This window comes from Eschrichtius robustus, chromosome 1 (genome assembly GCF_028021215.1).
Source record: "Eschrichtius robustus isolate mEscRob2 chromosome 1, mEscRob2.pri, whole genome shotgun sequence".
NCBI classification, from domain to species: domain Eukaryota; kingdom Metazoa; phylum Chordata; class Mammalia; order Artiodactyla; family Eschrichtiidae; genus Eschrichtius; species Eschrichtius robustus.
In genome coordinates, this window is record NC_090824.1 from 196,403,802 (window position 1) to 196,418,583 (window position 14,782).

At 40.2% G+C, this 14,782-nt stretch overlaps 1 protein-coding gene across 3 annotated transcripts in view; it reads left to right on the forward strand.

The window, feature by feature from the left end:
* SLC39A12 (solute carrier family 39 member 12) overlaps positions 1 to 5,535 on the forward strand; it is a 69,024-nt gene extending 63,489 nt beyond the window's left edge. For all 3 annotated transcript variants that reach the window (XM_068539033.1, XM_068539042.1, XM_068539049.1), the window contains one exon: positions 5,407 to 5,535. In XM_068539033.1, the coding sequence (XP_068395134.1) occupies positions 5,407 to 5,535 (129 nt within the window). The remainder of the gene's footprint in view (positions 1 to 5,406) is intronic.
* Positions 5,536 to 14,782: the final 9,247 nt, after the last annotated feature.

Consider the following 14,782-nt stretch of genomic DNA (forward strand, 5'->3'; position numbering starts at 1 on the left):
GCACTGGTTCCTACAAAAGTTTCTGCTTGTGGTTTCTGCTCCAGTAAATTGTGATTCTCTGTGTCTTCTTGTCTTTCAATATGCAGACCAGCAGTTTGCCCTGTGACCTCACTTCTCTGACATACCTAAGAAGGCTTGTTGATCTTTGAGTTAGTTCAGTTTTTCACTTGTTAGGATGAATTGTTCAGTTTTTCACTTGTTAGGATGAATTGGTGACTTGTAATCTCCTTACATGCCATACCAGAATCCAGAAGTCTTCGATGTTCAAATGTCAACGGGAAAAAAATGCACAACGTGAGAGTTGTGAATTAAGTTTTATTGGGGCAAAATGAGGACTATAGCCCAGGAGACAGCATTTCAGATAGCTCTGAGAAACTGCTTCAAAGATGTGGGGGGAAGGTCAGTATATATGTGGTTTTAGTGAAGGGGGAGTACATGCCATCAAGCACATGTTTTTTGCAGAAGGTTTCTGCTAATCTCATGATTAGCTAGTCACGAGGAGCAAATGTCAGCATGAAGGATTTTAGTGTTTTTCTAGATATGAGGAGATGCAAGAATTGGGCTCATAAAATCATCTCCTGAAAATATCTAATTATCTGAAGACCTGTTCTGCCAGTTTTTTCCAGAGCACAGAGCGTGCCTCATTTCTGATCTCCACCCTGAACTCCTTTCAGGAGGTGTTGAAGGTCAGCAGCTGCAGCGGCTCATAATTTAATCCTTAGAGGTAGATGGCAAGTGCCAATTTGTAGGTGGCACAACTATTAAGTATACAGTTGCACATGCAAACAGATCATTGCAGATTTGCCAACCAAATGAGGACTTCCATTAACAAGTTTCCATTTTGTTTTTAGGTGTGAATCTTCTGCAAGGACAAAATTAGGCCATTTACAAATGTGACAGTTAGACCAACCCATTGCATATGTGCCCCTAAAGAGTTTAAACATTATTAGGATACCCTACAAAAAGGCTTCTGAGGGTTTTTTCCTCATCATATTTCTTAGGAATAAGCATGGTTCTTCTTACCAAAGGCAAATATATACCTGACTCAGTGTGCACGATGGGTTTTAAGGTCCCTCTGAAAAGAAGATGGCATAAACCAGTTGTTAATTGTGCTTCATGAATGGAGAAACACATCATTTCTCTTGAAAGTTGGTGACGCCAAAAGCTATGGATTCCTGAGAGGGGAAAAATATTTGCATTACAATTTTACCTTCATAAGAGATATCACCAAGTGTCTTCAACAAATGAATGTTGAATTTCTATATTTGAATTGTACATTGTTAATAATGAAAGGCCTTTGAAATTTTTAGTGTATTATATCAATAGAAATATTGGACACTGAGATTTCTTTTTCAGTATGTACATTTATGAACCATAATGAAGGTAAATGTTGCAATATCCAGTAATTGATCTTTAATGACACCAACAAGAAACCATTTTCAGAATACCAACGGAAATGGACAGAGAAGTCCTTGTATGGCCTGGGAGTGTGAACCTTAGATGTACAAGAAGGAGAGACAGAATCTTAGTTTCAGAGGATATTTTACAGACCACCCTTTTTTTGTGACAAGTCCTCCCTAGTATATAATTACTACATGGTACATGATATTAGTATTTATCCACTTTCCTTCCTGATGTGTCCTAACTTCTCTGTGAACATTCATTTTAAAGCTTCAGTTTGACTAAGGATACAATTATCGGGATGGACTCAAGTGTAAAACATTTATTTACTATCACTTTCTAAAACGTTCAGAAATCCTAGTCAGCAGTTGACCATCATAACTACATCTGAATTAGTTAACAGAACTTGCAAGGACCATTATCTGTAGAAAAATCACCGTCAATATGTGGACTTTGTGCATCTCAGGGAATTTCTTTCCTGTGCCTGATTGAAAATTTAAAAAAAGAACTTAGTGGTATGTTAAAGAGTCACATCTTAGTTAAAGATTATTTTCCAGAAGATTACAACACCTTGACTATCATGTCTTGACATTCACTGATCTGACTTGGGGAACTTGCCAAGCATGGAGGTTAAAAAGGAAGGACTTTCTACTTCAAGGTTTCCGAATATCTGGAAGAAATCTAAAGAACATTTCTCCTAGTGCTATCTCTGGGCAAGGCTGTTTTACTAACATTTCTCGTCTTTTTTTTCTACCTTTCACTTCAATGTTAACACACTCTATCCATCATTTCACCCCCTCTGGTCTTAGGGTATAGATCAACATCTGTAAAACTGTTCAATAACAGAATTTTTTTTTTTAAATTAACTATCAGCATTTTAATTTATTTATTTATTTTTGGCTGTGTTGGGTCTTCGTTTCTGTGCGAGGGCTTTCTCTAGTTGTGGCAAGCGGGGGCCACTCTTCATCGCGGTGCACGGGCCTCTCTTGTTGCGGAGCACAGGCTCCAGACGCGCAGGCTCAGTAGTTGTGGCTCACGGGCCTAGTTGCTCCGCGGCATGTGGGATCTTCCCAGACCAGGGCTCGAACCCGTGTCCCCTGCATTGGCAGGCAGATTCTCAACCACTGCGCCACCAGGGAAGCCCTCAATAACAGAATTTAATTGCCCTGGAGGAAAAGGGGACTTTTCTCACTTGAAAGCCAGGGAAAAATGGTGGCATTTAACCTCTTTTTGGGCATTTTAAAAAGAGGAAAAGAACAATAAATGCTCTTGAAAATTAATTCACATGGACCTTTATTTTCCTTCAAAATTTGCTGACTGAAATTATTTTAAAAATGTGAGTAGGACTTCCCTGGTGGCGCAGTGGTTAAGAATCCACCTGCCAATGCAGGGGACACGGGTTCAAGCCCTGGTCCGGGAAGATCCCACATGTTGTGGAGCAATGAAGCCCATGTGCCACAACTACTGAGCCTGAGCTCTAGAGCCTGCGAGCCACAACTATTGAGCCCGTGCGCCACAACTACTGAAGCCCGTGTGCCTAGAGCCTGTGCTCCGCAACAAGAGAAGCCCGCACACAATGAAGAGTAGCCCCCGCTCGCCGCAACTAGAGAAAGTCCGCGTGCAGCAACGAAGACCCAACGCAGCCAAAAATAAATAAATAAAATAGAAATAAAAATTTTTTTTAAATGTGGGTAGATTCCGAGCAAGTGAAATACTGTGATCAGATGTGGCCTGAGCTTTGGCATTTTATGCTTGTATCTTTTGGAAAGACTTTCTGCAGAACTCTCTGGTATTTTGGTATGTACCCAAGAGATATTATGGTTCATATATCATCCATAGTCATCCAAAAGAGGGCCAAGTATTGCCTCAAAAGCAAGCTTAGCTGGGTTTTCTTACCAAACCACGTGGACATGGGATGTTCAGACAGGCCACCCAAATTAAGATCAAAGCTTCCATATCAGGGTGAGAATCTCCTTAAAGTGTTTTGAAATGTTGATTTGCATTGTTTGTCTGTTTCTATAGGTGTACAAAGTTAGCCTGTTATAGCTTTTTTTCCAGTGCATATTGTCTGTCTGAAAAACAGAATCAGTAATGTGATGTCTTTTATGACAAAGGCAGTGTGATATCTGTATATTCTACTACATATTTTTATCACATGCAATGGCTAGTTTATGCCTAATTGGACATTTTTAGTGTTTGCATTTTCTATTTTTTTCTAATTAGTTAGAAATGTATCGGCCATAATAGACAGAGGTGAATTTCAGATAGAAAGCTGGTCTTTGTAGGTGTTTGTGTATCCTCTACAATAATGACATGACCTGGCTCCTTGTCTTGGTTCTGACATCACGTCTGTGTGCTTTTGGATAAGTCATCATTCTCCTTGAGCCAGTGTTTCCTCATAACTGAAAGGAGTTAATAATTTTACCTCTTACAGGGTTATGAGGAGTAAACAGGAGAGGGGGAAAGATATAAGAAAGGGCATGATAAAATGGATGTAAATGAAAGTAAATGTTCCATAAGACCTTCTGCCAGAGCATCCTGAAAGACCTCGAGGGAAAGATGAGCTGCTAGAAGGTACCCCCGAATGGATGGCAAGTTATCACACAGCCAATTATTTTGATTTAAAAAAAAAGCAAGGGATACCATTTGCAGCAATATGGATGGACCTAGAGATTATCATACGAAGTGAAGTAAGCCAGACAGAGAAAGACAAATACCATATGATATCACTTATATGTGGAATCTAAAAAAATGATACAAAGGAACTTATTTACAAAACAGAAAGAGACTCACAGATATAGAAAACAAACTTACGGTTACCAACCAGGAAAGGGAGGTGGCGGGAGGGATAAATGAGGAGTTTGGGATTAACATGTACACACTACTATATATAAAATAGATAACCAACAGGGCCTACTGCATAGCACAGGGAACTCTACTCAATATTTTGTAATAACCTATAAGGGAAAAGAATCTGAAAAGGTATGTATATACCGGATGCTCCCATACAGGCATGAAAAAATACGTCAGCCTGTTTTCCGCTGCCATAAATCTAAAGCCCTTGCATGTTTTATATGTTTGACCTTTCTCTTGCTAGGTAAAAGCATCCAGTAGTTCTCAATCAGAGGTGATTTTTAGCCCCCAGGGGACATTTGACAATGTCTGGAGACATTCTTGGTTGTCATGACTAGGGGCAGACTTACAACTGACATCTAGTGGATAGAAATCAGTGATGCGGCTAAACATCCTTCAATACACAGGAGAACTCCCACAACGAAGAATTATCCAGCCCCAAATGTCAGCACTGCCAAGGCGGAGTTCAGTCTCCAATCCATGTTGACCTGAGCCTGTGCTCCAATAGAAATGACTGTCACGAGAGAGATATAGTCACTCTGACCTTCTCAGGGTGAGGGATTCGAAAGAATGTGAGACAAACACATTGAGGCACTTCACACAGATGCTTGAGTGAACGTTTCCCTCTAAATGGCGTTACGGCATTTCACAAACATAAAGCGGTTGGCATTTCTCTCTCTGAGAATAAAACATAGCCTTAGGAGATGATGCCTTTACTGTTGCAGAGGTCAGGAAGACCTTGGTCATCATTTTGAAAAGAAACAAGTATATGCTTTGTAATAGCCAGTGAATTTAGCAACTTCATAAACCTAACAGAACGATCAAAAGTGATACCTTTCATTTATTATCTATGGCACATTTAAGCATTTTCCAAAAATAAAAATAAGAAGAGTTGGGTTTGCTTTCAGTGGATAGCTCTGTCACTTTAAGATTTCTGGTATCACTAAGATCCTTCTAAACACGATCAAATGGCTTAATTTATCTAATGTTTTAGAATTTTGGTAAGAGTAGGTATTAAACATTTTGTAACTGTTTGGGGAATTTGAAAGGTTATTAAGTTCTGAATAACAGAGTCTCTCATGTTTTCCCACCAAACTTTTCCCAGCAGTGAATATATCTGGATCTTATTCTGGTTTTTTATTCTTTTTTTAGCTTCCTGAAATGACTCATGTTCAAACACAGCGACCGTGGTTCATGTTTCTCCTGCAGAACTTTGGACTGACCCTAGGTTGGCTTTCCCTCTTACTCTTGGCTATATATGAACAAAATATTAAAATATAAGTTGAGTCTCAAAATCCTTCAAAAGTCAATTTCTATGGCGTCATTTTGTTTCTTTTGTTGTATTCTGTAGTGATTTATAAATTAAATATTTTTATCTTAGGTGAAGTGTGTGTCTTTTCGTTCATTAACTTACTGATTTTATAATGCAATTTTGTTTCTATAGTGTATAAATGTCAGGTTGTACTTAACTGAATTTTTGTTGTTAGTTTCCAACACTGTGATGGAACTCACACCTTTTTAGTAACTCATACACTCTAAATTCTAGTAAACTTTCAAAAAACATTTTTTCCCTAGTAAAGGATGTTTGTTTGTAGTATTTGAAGTGGACAGATGTGTGTTGGGTTAAAATCTGCTGTGACTTCTTTGATGTCAATAATATATTTTTTGTATGTATGTGAGATTATAAACCATAAGCAAACGAAACTACAAACAAATGTAATAAAGTCTTGTTGTAATGTGATGGTTTGTATTACCTTCTGTTACTGGATGTCAGATTCTGAATGAACGCTAAAAAGAAAAAAAAATATATAGCATAGTTCACCTGAAAGTGTGACCCACTGGCTCAGAAATGCTCATAAATAAGCAAACTTGGGAAGTTTAAAGGCTACTGTGTCAGCACTCTTCTCTATAAGCACCAAAGGAAATCTGTTCTCGGCAGAGAAAACTGGAAACAAAAGATGAAATTCAAAAAATGTTAACATAAAACTTGAGCCGGGCAGTAGATTTAACGCGTAAAGTGTCACAGATTTAACAGAGTGTGCTTATGAGAATAATATTACTAAGTGAAGCATATTTTTATGCTCTGTCTGAGGAAATATAGAACCCTAAACATTATTTAAGTAGGTAAGTTCATGAAATGTACAAGCAACATTCCTGATAACCTAGCAAAATCATTAAAATAGAAGATAACTCTGGCTTTAGTCACTTTTCTTGGAAAACAGATGCCTACTCTTTTTCTTATTTTTTAATGAGATATCTTGACAAGGGGAAAAAAGCCCATTTTACTGCCAAGAATGACTCATGGCACTGCATCAAATACGTCTCTCCTACTTATTCACTTACCAGTAGATAGTCCTTGCCACGTGCACCCAGACACAATCTTCTTCAGCCTTTCTTTGATTTCAGAACGAGGGGGGTTTCTCCTTCAGTTGTCTTCAGAGCTTCGTTTAAGGGAGCATCACGACATAATGCAATAGTGCTCTGACTCGGGCAGACATTAGGACCGACGGAGGATTATCACAGGGTAGACCGATGGGCTTCGTCCCTAGAGTTTCTGAGGCTGTAAGTCTGCGGTGGGGCTTGATTTGGAACTGCCTCCAGGTGATACTGATGTTGATGCTGCTGGTTGGATGCCCCGCCCCCCGCCCCACCCCCACCCCACCCCAGCCCGAGCTTCACGGGCGTGATGGAGATCAGACACACCTGGCGTCAGGAGAGCGCAGGCGCACGGCTCTTGCCCCATTAAGCTGATGAACGCCCGGCAAGCCTCACGCTCGACCTGAGTTCCTAGGTCGAAAGCCTCCGCTCTTTCCGCCTTGCTTGTGAGCGTCGGTTCAGTCGCGGGAGTCACCGGATGAAGAAGAGTCCGCAGGTTAGCACTTTGATTCATCTTTGCCTTGAGAGGTAAGCGGCCCCGACACGCAGAGCTTTGTCGTCCTTTTATTGGAGAATAATACGTAGCTGAACAAAACCCCCTTTGTACCGGTCGACGTGGTGCGGAGGTTACGCAGAAGAAGCACCTGGCACCAACCGTGTTTGGGTTTCTACGAGCACATTCTGATTTTGGCGTGAAGCCTTAACTTAAGGCAGTTTAGTTAACACAGCTCTGATGGATGAATTTGTTCCCAGTTCAAGTTTAGAGTAGTTTGGGGCTTGGCTAAAGTAAACATCTTGATGTGAGCTACTCTGTAACCTTCAAGTTAGAGTGGGTTTAATTTCTTTTTAAATTTTATTGAAGTCTAGTTGATTTACAATGTTGTGTTCATTTCTGCTGCACAGCAAAGTGACCCAGTTATACATATATATTCTTTTTCATATTCTTTCCCATGATGGTTTATCACAGGGTATTGAGTATAGTTCCCTGTGCTCTACAGTAGGACCTTGTTGTTTACCCATCCTATATGTACTAGTTTGCATCTGCTAATCTAGAGTGGGTTTAATTTCTTTTTAAATTTTATTGAAGTCTAGTTGATTTACAATGTTGTGTTCATTTCTGCTGCACAGCAAAGTGACTCAGTTACACACATATATATTCTTTTTCATATTCTTTTCCATTATGGTTTATCACAGGGTATTGACTATAGTTCCCTGTGCTGTACAGTAGGACCTTGTTGTTTACCCATTCTATATATACTAGTTTGCATCTGCTAATCTAGAGCGGGTTTAATTTGACCGTTGGATGAGGTGGTGTAGAGGGACTAAAAGGACTCAGCTGTTGGAAGGATTTGGAGGGACGTTTTCAGTGAGTATTTTGCAACCCAGCCCCAGTGTGCTCTGGTTGTAAGCAAAAACCTGGCCATCAGAGGTCATCTGCAAGGGTCATCCTAAGAATAGGATGTAGTGGCTCCTGAGGGTACCTTTCTAGGCTGGCCATCCCTCCCCCCATGCTACCTCACACCTGGCTCTTTGTTAATCCCTATCAGCACCCCAACAGCCTGAGCTGGACCTCCAGCCTCGAGCAATCTTAAAAATTGATAGAAATTCTCTTTTCCTCAAAATGATAAAAATATTATGACGACTTTTTGCCTTCTAAATATGGACAGAGTCTAAATTTGGGGTGGCAGACCATGGTCATCCCTTTCAGTCATCTAAGTTATATGTTACTCACTGAGCTTTGGGGTAATGGTGTTTTCCTTGAAACCAGATTTCACAATAACGTTAGAGTGTTTCTGTTTGGTAGGCCTAAATTTAGGATTCCACTGTATTTCTACTCGGTGATTGATTTGTTTTTCAGTCACTGAACTAGAAATGCTCCCGGAGTCATAAAAACCAAGGAGCAAGTCATACAGAATTCTTACTTGAGCATCCGTCACCCACTGACAGAGCCCTCTTTAGGGAAAGGAGAATTGGTATCATGTTACTGTGAGGCAGAATTCAGGGCCTGGGAAGGTGGTTCCACTGCCGTGTGCTGACCAGGACCAGGGTGTGATATAAATATGCCCATAAATTACAGCCATGACCACCCCTCCGCCACCCCTTCCAGAAGCCAGACTTTGGAGATGCGACTGTGCCTCTCTCTGTAAGACGCACCTCTCATGATACTGCACTTTGACAACTTCCGTTCCTCTTCAAAGCTGGAGGGGAAGGGTTGGATTGTGACGATGCTGGTTGCTAGGGTAGACTGGACCAATCAGGTTGGGGCTCTTGTGTGCATTAAGAATTCAGGCGCTAAACTGGAATCTTGGTTCAAATCCCAGAAATGCCACTTAATAAACTTACAACTTCTTTGAGCAATTTTTATTTCTGTAAAATAGGGCTAAAAATAGACCCTACCTCATGAGATTGTGGTGGGGTCAGTATGAGATGCTTACTGTTCCTGAAGCACAGTGCCTGGAGAATACTGAAGGCTCCATAAATATTAAATCAACATCATCGCCACCATCATCATCATCAGGATCCCCTTCTTTTATCACATTTTCACAGTTTACCTCTCAGGGCTGTACCTCAGCTCATGGAGATGTCTTTTCTTGGTAGGGAATGGAGACCAAACCTTTTTATGTCTTTACAATCTTCTACTCAAGCCTCCAAACCAGTCACTCAAATATTTCCTTACTGTTTTTTCACCTTGACTCACTTCCAGAGCCAGAGAGATGATGGGGGGGGGGGCCCTCTGGTTGACCCCAGTCTGCCATCTCCTCTGGGAAGCCTCCCTCCAAGTGTCATAATGCTTACACCCAGCGTGAGCCCCTCTCTCTTATTCTTTATCTTATTTATTTATTCCTGTTGCCCAGAGGCACTCACTTTATTTTATTTTAAACTTTTTATTTTATATGGCGCATAGTCGATTAACACAGTTGTGTTAGTTTCAGGTGTACAGCAAAGTGATTCAGTTATACATATACATGTATCCATTCTATTTCAAATCTTTTTCCCATTTAGGTTGTTACATAACATTGAGCAGAGTTCCCTGTGCTATGCAGCAGGTCCTTGTTGGTTTTCTACCTTATATATAGTAGTAGGTATATGTCAATCCCAAACTCCCTAACTATAAGCAAAACCTATTATGTTCCACTCTGATCACACTTCTGAGGATCTGGAGGTTGAATAAGGGAAGCTGATGGAGAGGAACCTGTCTGAGACCATGGCTATGGTCACAACTTGATTTCAATTCAGAGCCCAAAGGAGTTCAACCCACAGCCCCTGTTGCCAATGTACCTGTTGCACCTGCTGCTGAAGGAATGTGACCAGCTCTGAAAAGAGTCCGGGGTCCCTGAGGCATCACCCTCGGGAGTGCTGGCTTGTTCAAACAGGGCAGATGCCCTCCAGCTGGAGGTACCCACAGCCGCCCTGGGCAACGAGGGCACCATGGACAGCGGCGCCAACTCACCCAGCGGATGTTCCTACCTGCCCTAGCACCCATGTGTGTGGGGCAATGAGCCCCCCATGGTCAAGCTTTTACCTCCATGGGCACATCTCAAAACCCACCGGAAATCATAGGAAGTTTGAGAAGCCAAAGAGAGTTTCCCAAATCCAAAGTGATCTTACCCCATGTGAAGGGCCTGTGAAATGTACTTGCACACCTGCCCTCCCCCTACCACAGTGTTCATGTCTCAGAGACAGACTTTATCATACGGACCTTCCCCCCACCTCCCAGCCCATCCCGCCACCGCTGCTTAACCCGCTCTGCAAAGCCTCTTGCTTCTCAGAGGCTTTCTTCCTTTGTATGATAAATCCCTCCATCTCCCTAGTCATATTGAACAATATAAAAAGAGAAAGATCTTCCTCTTCCCCTGCCCACAGAGACAGGTGCTGCCATCTGGGACCCACCTAGGCTCTCACCAATTCCCATCCCTACCCTTGACTTTACACAGAATTTTGGAAAGTATCCAGGATTTCTGGTTTATGGATTAGTTTTGTTTCACGATCTCAGCAATTCCCTAACATAGCTATGCAGAGTGCCCCTAGACTAAGCCCACAACATCCCATCGTGCTGGTGCAAGAACCAACCTCAGAGATTTAATTCAACTCTTTGATTTTATAATGGTGATGTAATAGCAAATATTTTTATAGCGCTTACTAGGTGCCAGATACTATTAAAGGTGCTTTATAAGACTCATTTAATTATCTTCAGAACCCTGGAAGTATAGGTGAAACACTCTTTTCATCCCCCTTTTACAGATGAAGAAACTGAGGCCCAGAGGGGTCAGTTAACTTGCCCAAGGTTACAGAGCTAAGGCAGGCTGGCTCCAGAATCTGTGACCTCAATCCCTGCAACACACAGCCTCTATAGAGAAAAAATTGAGGTTTGGAGAGTCTAAATGTTAGCCCAAGCTCTTATCTCTGTAAAGGAGTTGACCAAGGACTCAGCTCGAGATCTCAGACTTCTGGTCCAGCAATCTTAACAATTTTTACCATCCTCTCTGGTCCCAGTCAACCCTTCTCCTCTCTAAGGTCTCAGTCATTTAAGGTGGCTTTGCCTATTCTTGTTCATGTTCATTTCTTCCCATGAGGATCTACAGTCTATGCAGCATGTTTTTTTTTTGTTAATGGAAGTTATGATTTTCGTACAACTTAACATCATTTAACAAATGAAATCTTTAAGTTGTAAAATTCCAAAAGGTTTCTAGGCTTAAGGATTTTTTTGTTAAAATATAATTGATATATTACATTATTAGTTTCTGGTGTACAACATAATGATTCAACGTCTGTGCGTATTGCTAAACAATCCACCACAGCAAGTCTAGTTAGCACCCATCACCATAGTAGTTACAACTTCTTAATTTCTTGTGATGAGAACATGTAGGATCTACTCTCTTAGCAAGTTTCAAGTACACAATACAGTATTATTAACTATAGTCACCATGCTGTACTACGTCCCATAACTTATTTATTTTATAACTAAAAGTTTGACACCCTTTGCCTATTTTGCCCACCCCTTACCCCCCCCCCCCGCCTCTGGCAACCACTAATCTGTTCTCTGTATCTATGAGCTCATTGTTTTTGTTTTTGTTTTTGTTTTTAGATTTCACATATAAATGAGATCATATGGTACTTATATTTCTCTGTCTGACCTCTTTCATTTAGTGTACTGCCCTCAAGGTTAGTCCATTTTATTGCAAATGGCAATATTTCATTCTTTTTTATGGCTGAATATATTTCATTGTACATAGGTATATACATATATATCACATCTTCTTTATCCATTTGTCCATCAGGGACACTTAGGTTGCCTCCATATCTTTGTTATTGTAAACAGGGCTGCAGTGAACATGAGTGTAGAGATATCTTTTTTTTAAATAAATAAATTTATTTATTTATTTTGGCTGCGTTGGGTCTCCGTTGCTGCGCGCAGGCTTTCTCTAGTTGCATCAGAGAGGGCTACTCTTTGCTGCGGTGCGCAGGCTTCTCATTGCGGTGGCTTCTCTTGTTGCGGAGCACAGGCTCTAGGCACGCGGGCTTCAGTAGATGTGGCACGCAAGCTCGGCAGTTGTGGCTCATGGGGTGTAGAGCACAGGCTCAGCAGTTGTGGCGCACGGGTTTAGCTGCTCCGCGGCATGTGGGATCTTCCCGGACCAGGGCTCAAACATGTGTCCCCTGCATTGGCAGGCGGATTCTCAACCACTGTGCCACCAGGGAAGTCCCTAGACATCTTTTTAAGTTAGTGTTTTTGTTGCCTTCAGATAAATACCAGAAGTGGAATCTTGGATCATATGGTAGTGATATTCGAAGAACCTCCATACTGGTTTCCACACTGACTGTAGCAACTGACCTTCCAGCCAACAGTGCACAATGATTCCCTTTTCTACACATTCTCACCAACGCTTGTCATTTTTTAAAACTAATAGCCATTCTAACAGATGTAAGGTGATATCTCATTATGGTTTTGCTTTGCATTTCCCTGATAAATAGTGATATTGAGCACCTTTTCATGTGCCTGTTGGCCATCTATATGTCTTCTTTGGGAAGATGTCTAATCATATCCTTTATTAGATATATGATTTGCAAATATTTCCTCTCATTTGGTAGGTTCACTTTCATTTTGTTGATAGTTTCCTTTGCTGTGCGGATGTCTTTTGGTTTGACGTAGTTCCACTTGTTTATCTTTGCTTTTGTTGCCTTTGCTTTTTGTGTCAAATCCAAAAAATCATCACTAAGACTGATGTCAAAGAGCTTATTGCCTACATTTTCTTCTAGGAGTTTTATGGTTTCAGGGCTTACATTCAAGTTTTTAATCCATTTTGAGTTAATTTTTGTGTATTTTGTAAGGTAGTGGTCCAGTTTCATTCTTTTGCATGTGGTGGTCCAGTTTTCCCAGACTGTTTATTCAAGAGACTGTCCTTTCCCCATTGTATATTCTTGGCTTCTTTGTCATAAATTAATTGACCCTATATGCATGGGTTTATTTCTGGGCTCTCTATTCTGTTCCTTTGATCTGTTTTTATGCCAATAGCATACTGTTTTGATTACTACAGCTTCGTAAAGTAGTTTGGAATCAGGAAGTGTGATGCCTCTAGCTTTATTCTTTCTCACAATTGCTTTAGCTGTTCAGGGTCTTTTGTGGATCTATACAAATTTTAGGACTGTTTCTTCTATTTCTGGGGAAAAATGCCATTGGGTTTGATAGAGATTGCATTGGATCTGTAGATTGTTTTGGGTGGTATGGACATTGTAACAATATTAATTCTTCTAATCCATGACCGTGGAGTATCTTTCCATTTATTTATGTCTTCAATTTCTTTCATCAATGTTTTATAGTTATCAGTGTACAAGTCTTTCACCTCCTTGGTTATATTTATCCCTAAATATTTTTAATGCTATTGTAAATGGGATTGCTTTCTTAATTGCTCTTTCTGATAGCTTGTTGTTAGTGTATAGAAATGCAACTGATTTTTGTATGTTGATTTTGTGTCCTGCAACAGTACTTAATCCACTTTTAGTTCTACCAGTCTTCAGGGTGTTCTCTTTGTAATCTCATGTCGTCTGCAAATAGTGGCAGTTTAAATTCTTCCTTTCTGATTTAGATACCTTTTCTTCCTTCCTCCCTCCCTCCCTTCCTCCCTTCCTCCCTGTCTTTATTCCTTTCCTTTTTTTTTTTTTTTTTTTTGCCTAATTTCTCTGGCCAGGACTCCAATATTATGTTGAATAAAGTGATAAGTGTAGGCATCCTTGTCTTGTTCCTAATATTAGAGGAAAAGCTTTTAGCTTTTTCACCATTGAGTATAATGTTAGTTTGGGGCTTGCCATATATGGCCTGAATTATGTTTAGGTATGTTTCCTCTACACCCACTTTGTTGAGAGATTTTATTTTAAAAAATGGTTGTTAAATTTTGTCAAGTGCTTTTTCTGAATCTGTTGGGATGATCGTGTGGTTTTTATTCTTTGTTTTGTTAATGTGATGTATCACATTGATTGATCTGTGGTTGTTTAACCATCCTTGCATCCCTGGAATTAATCCCACTTGATGCTGGTGTATGATCTTTTAATGTATTGTGGAATTTGGCTTGCTAATATTTTGTTGAAGATTCTTGTACATGTTCATCAGGGATATTGGCCTGTAATTTTCTTTTCTTGTGGCATCCTTGTCTGGCTTTTCATATCAGAGTAATGCTCATCTTGAGAAAAAAGTTTGTTCCCTCCTCTTCTATTTTTTTGAAGAGTTTGAGGAGTGGTATTAATTCATCTTTAAATGTTTGGTAGAATCATCAGTGAAGCCATCTGGTCCTGGACTTTTGTTTGTTGGAAGGTTTTTGATTTCTAATTGAATCTCCTTACTAGGAATCAGTCTGTTCAGATATTCTGTTCTTCATGATTCAGTCTTGATATGTTATATGTTTCTAGCAATTTACCCACTTCTCCAGTGTTGTCCAATAATTGTTCATAGTAGTCTCTTCTGATCCTTTGTTTTTCTGTGGTAACACTTGTAATATCTTCTTTATTTCTGATTTTATTTATATGATTTGTCTCTCATTTTTTCTTGGTGAGTCAAGCTAAAGATTTGTCAGTTGTGTTTATCTTTTGAAAGAACCAACACTTAGTTTTATTACTGAGTCCAAGCTCCTACTGTCACCCCACGACAGGCCGGTAAATC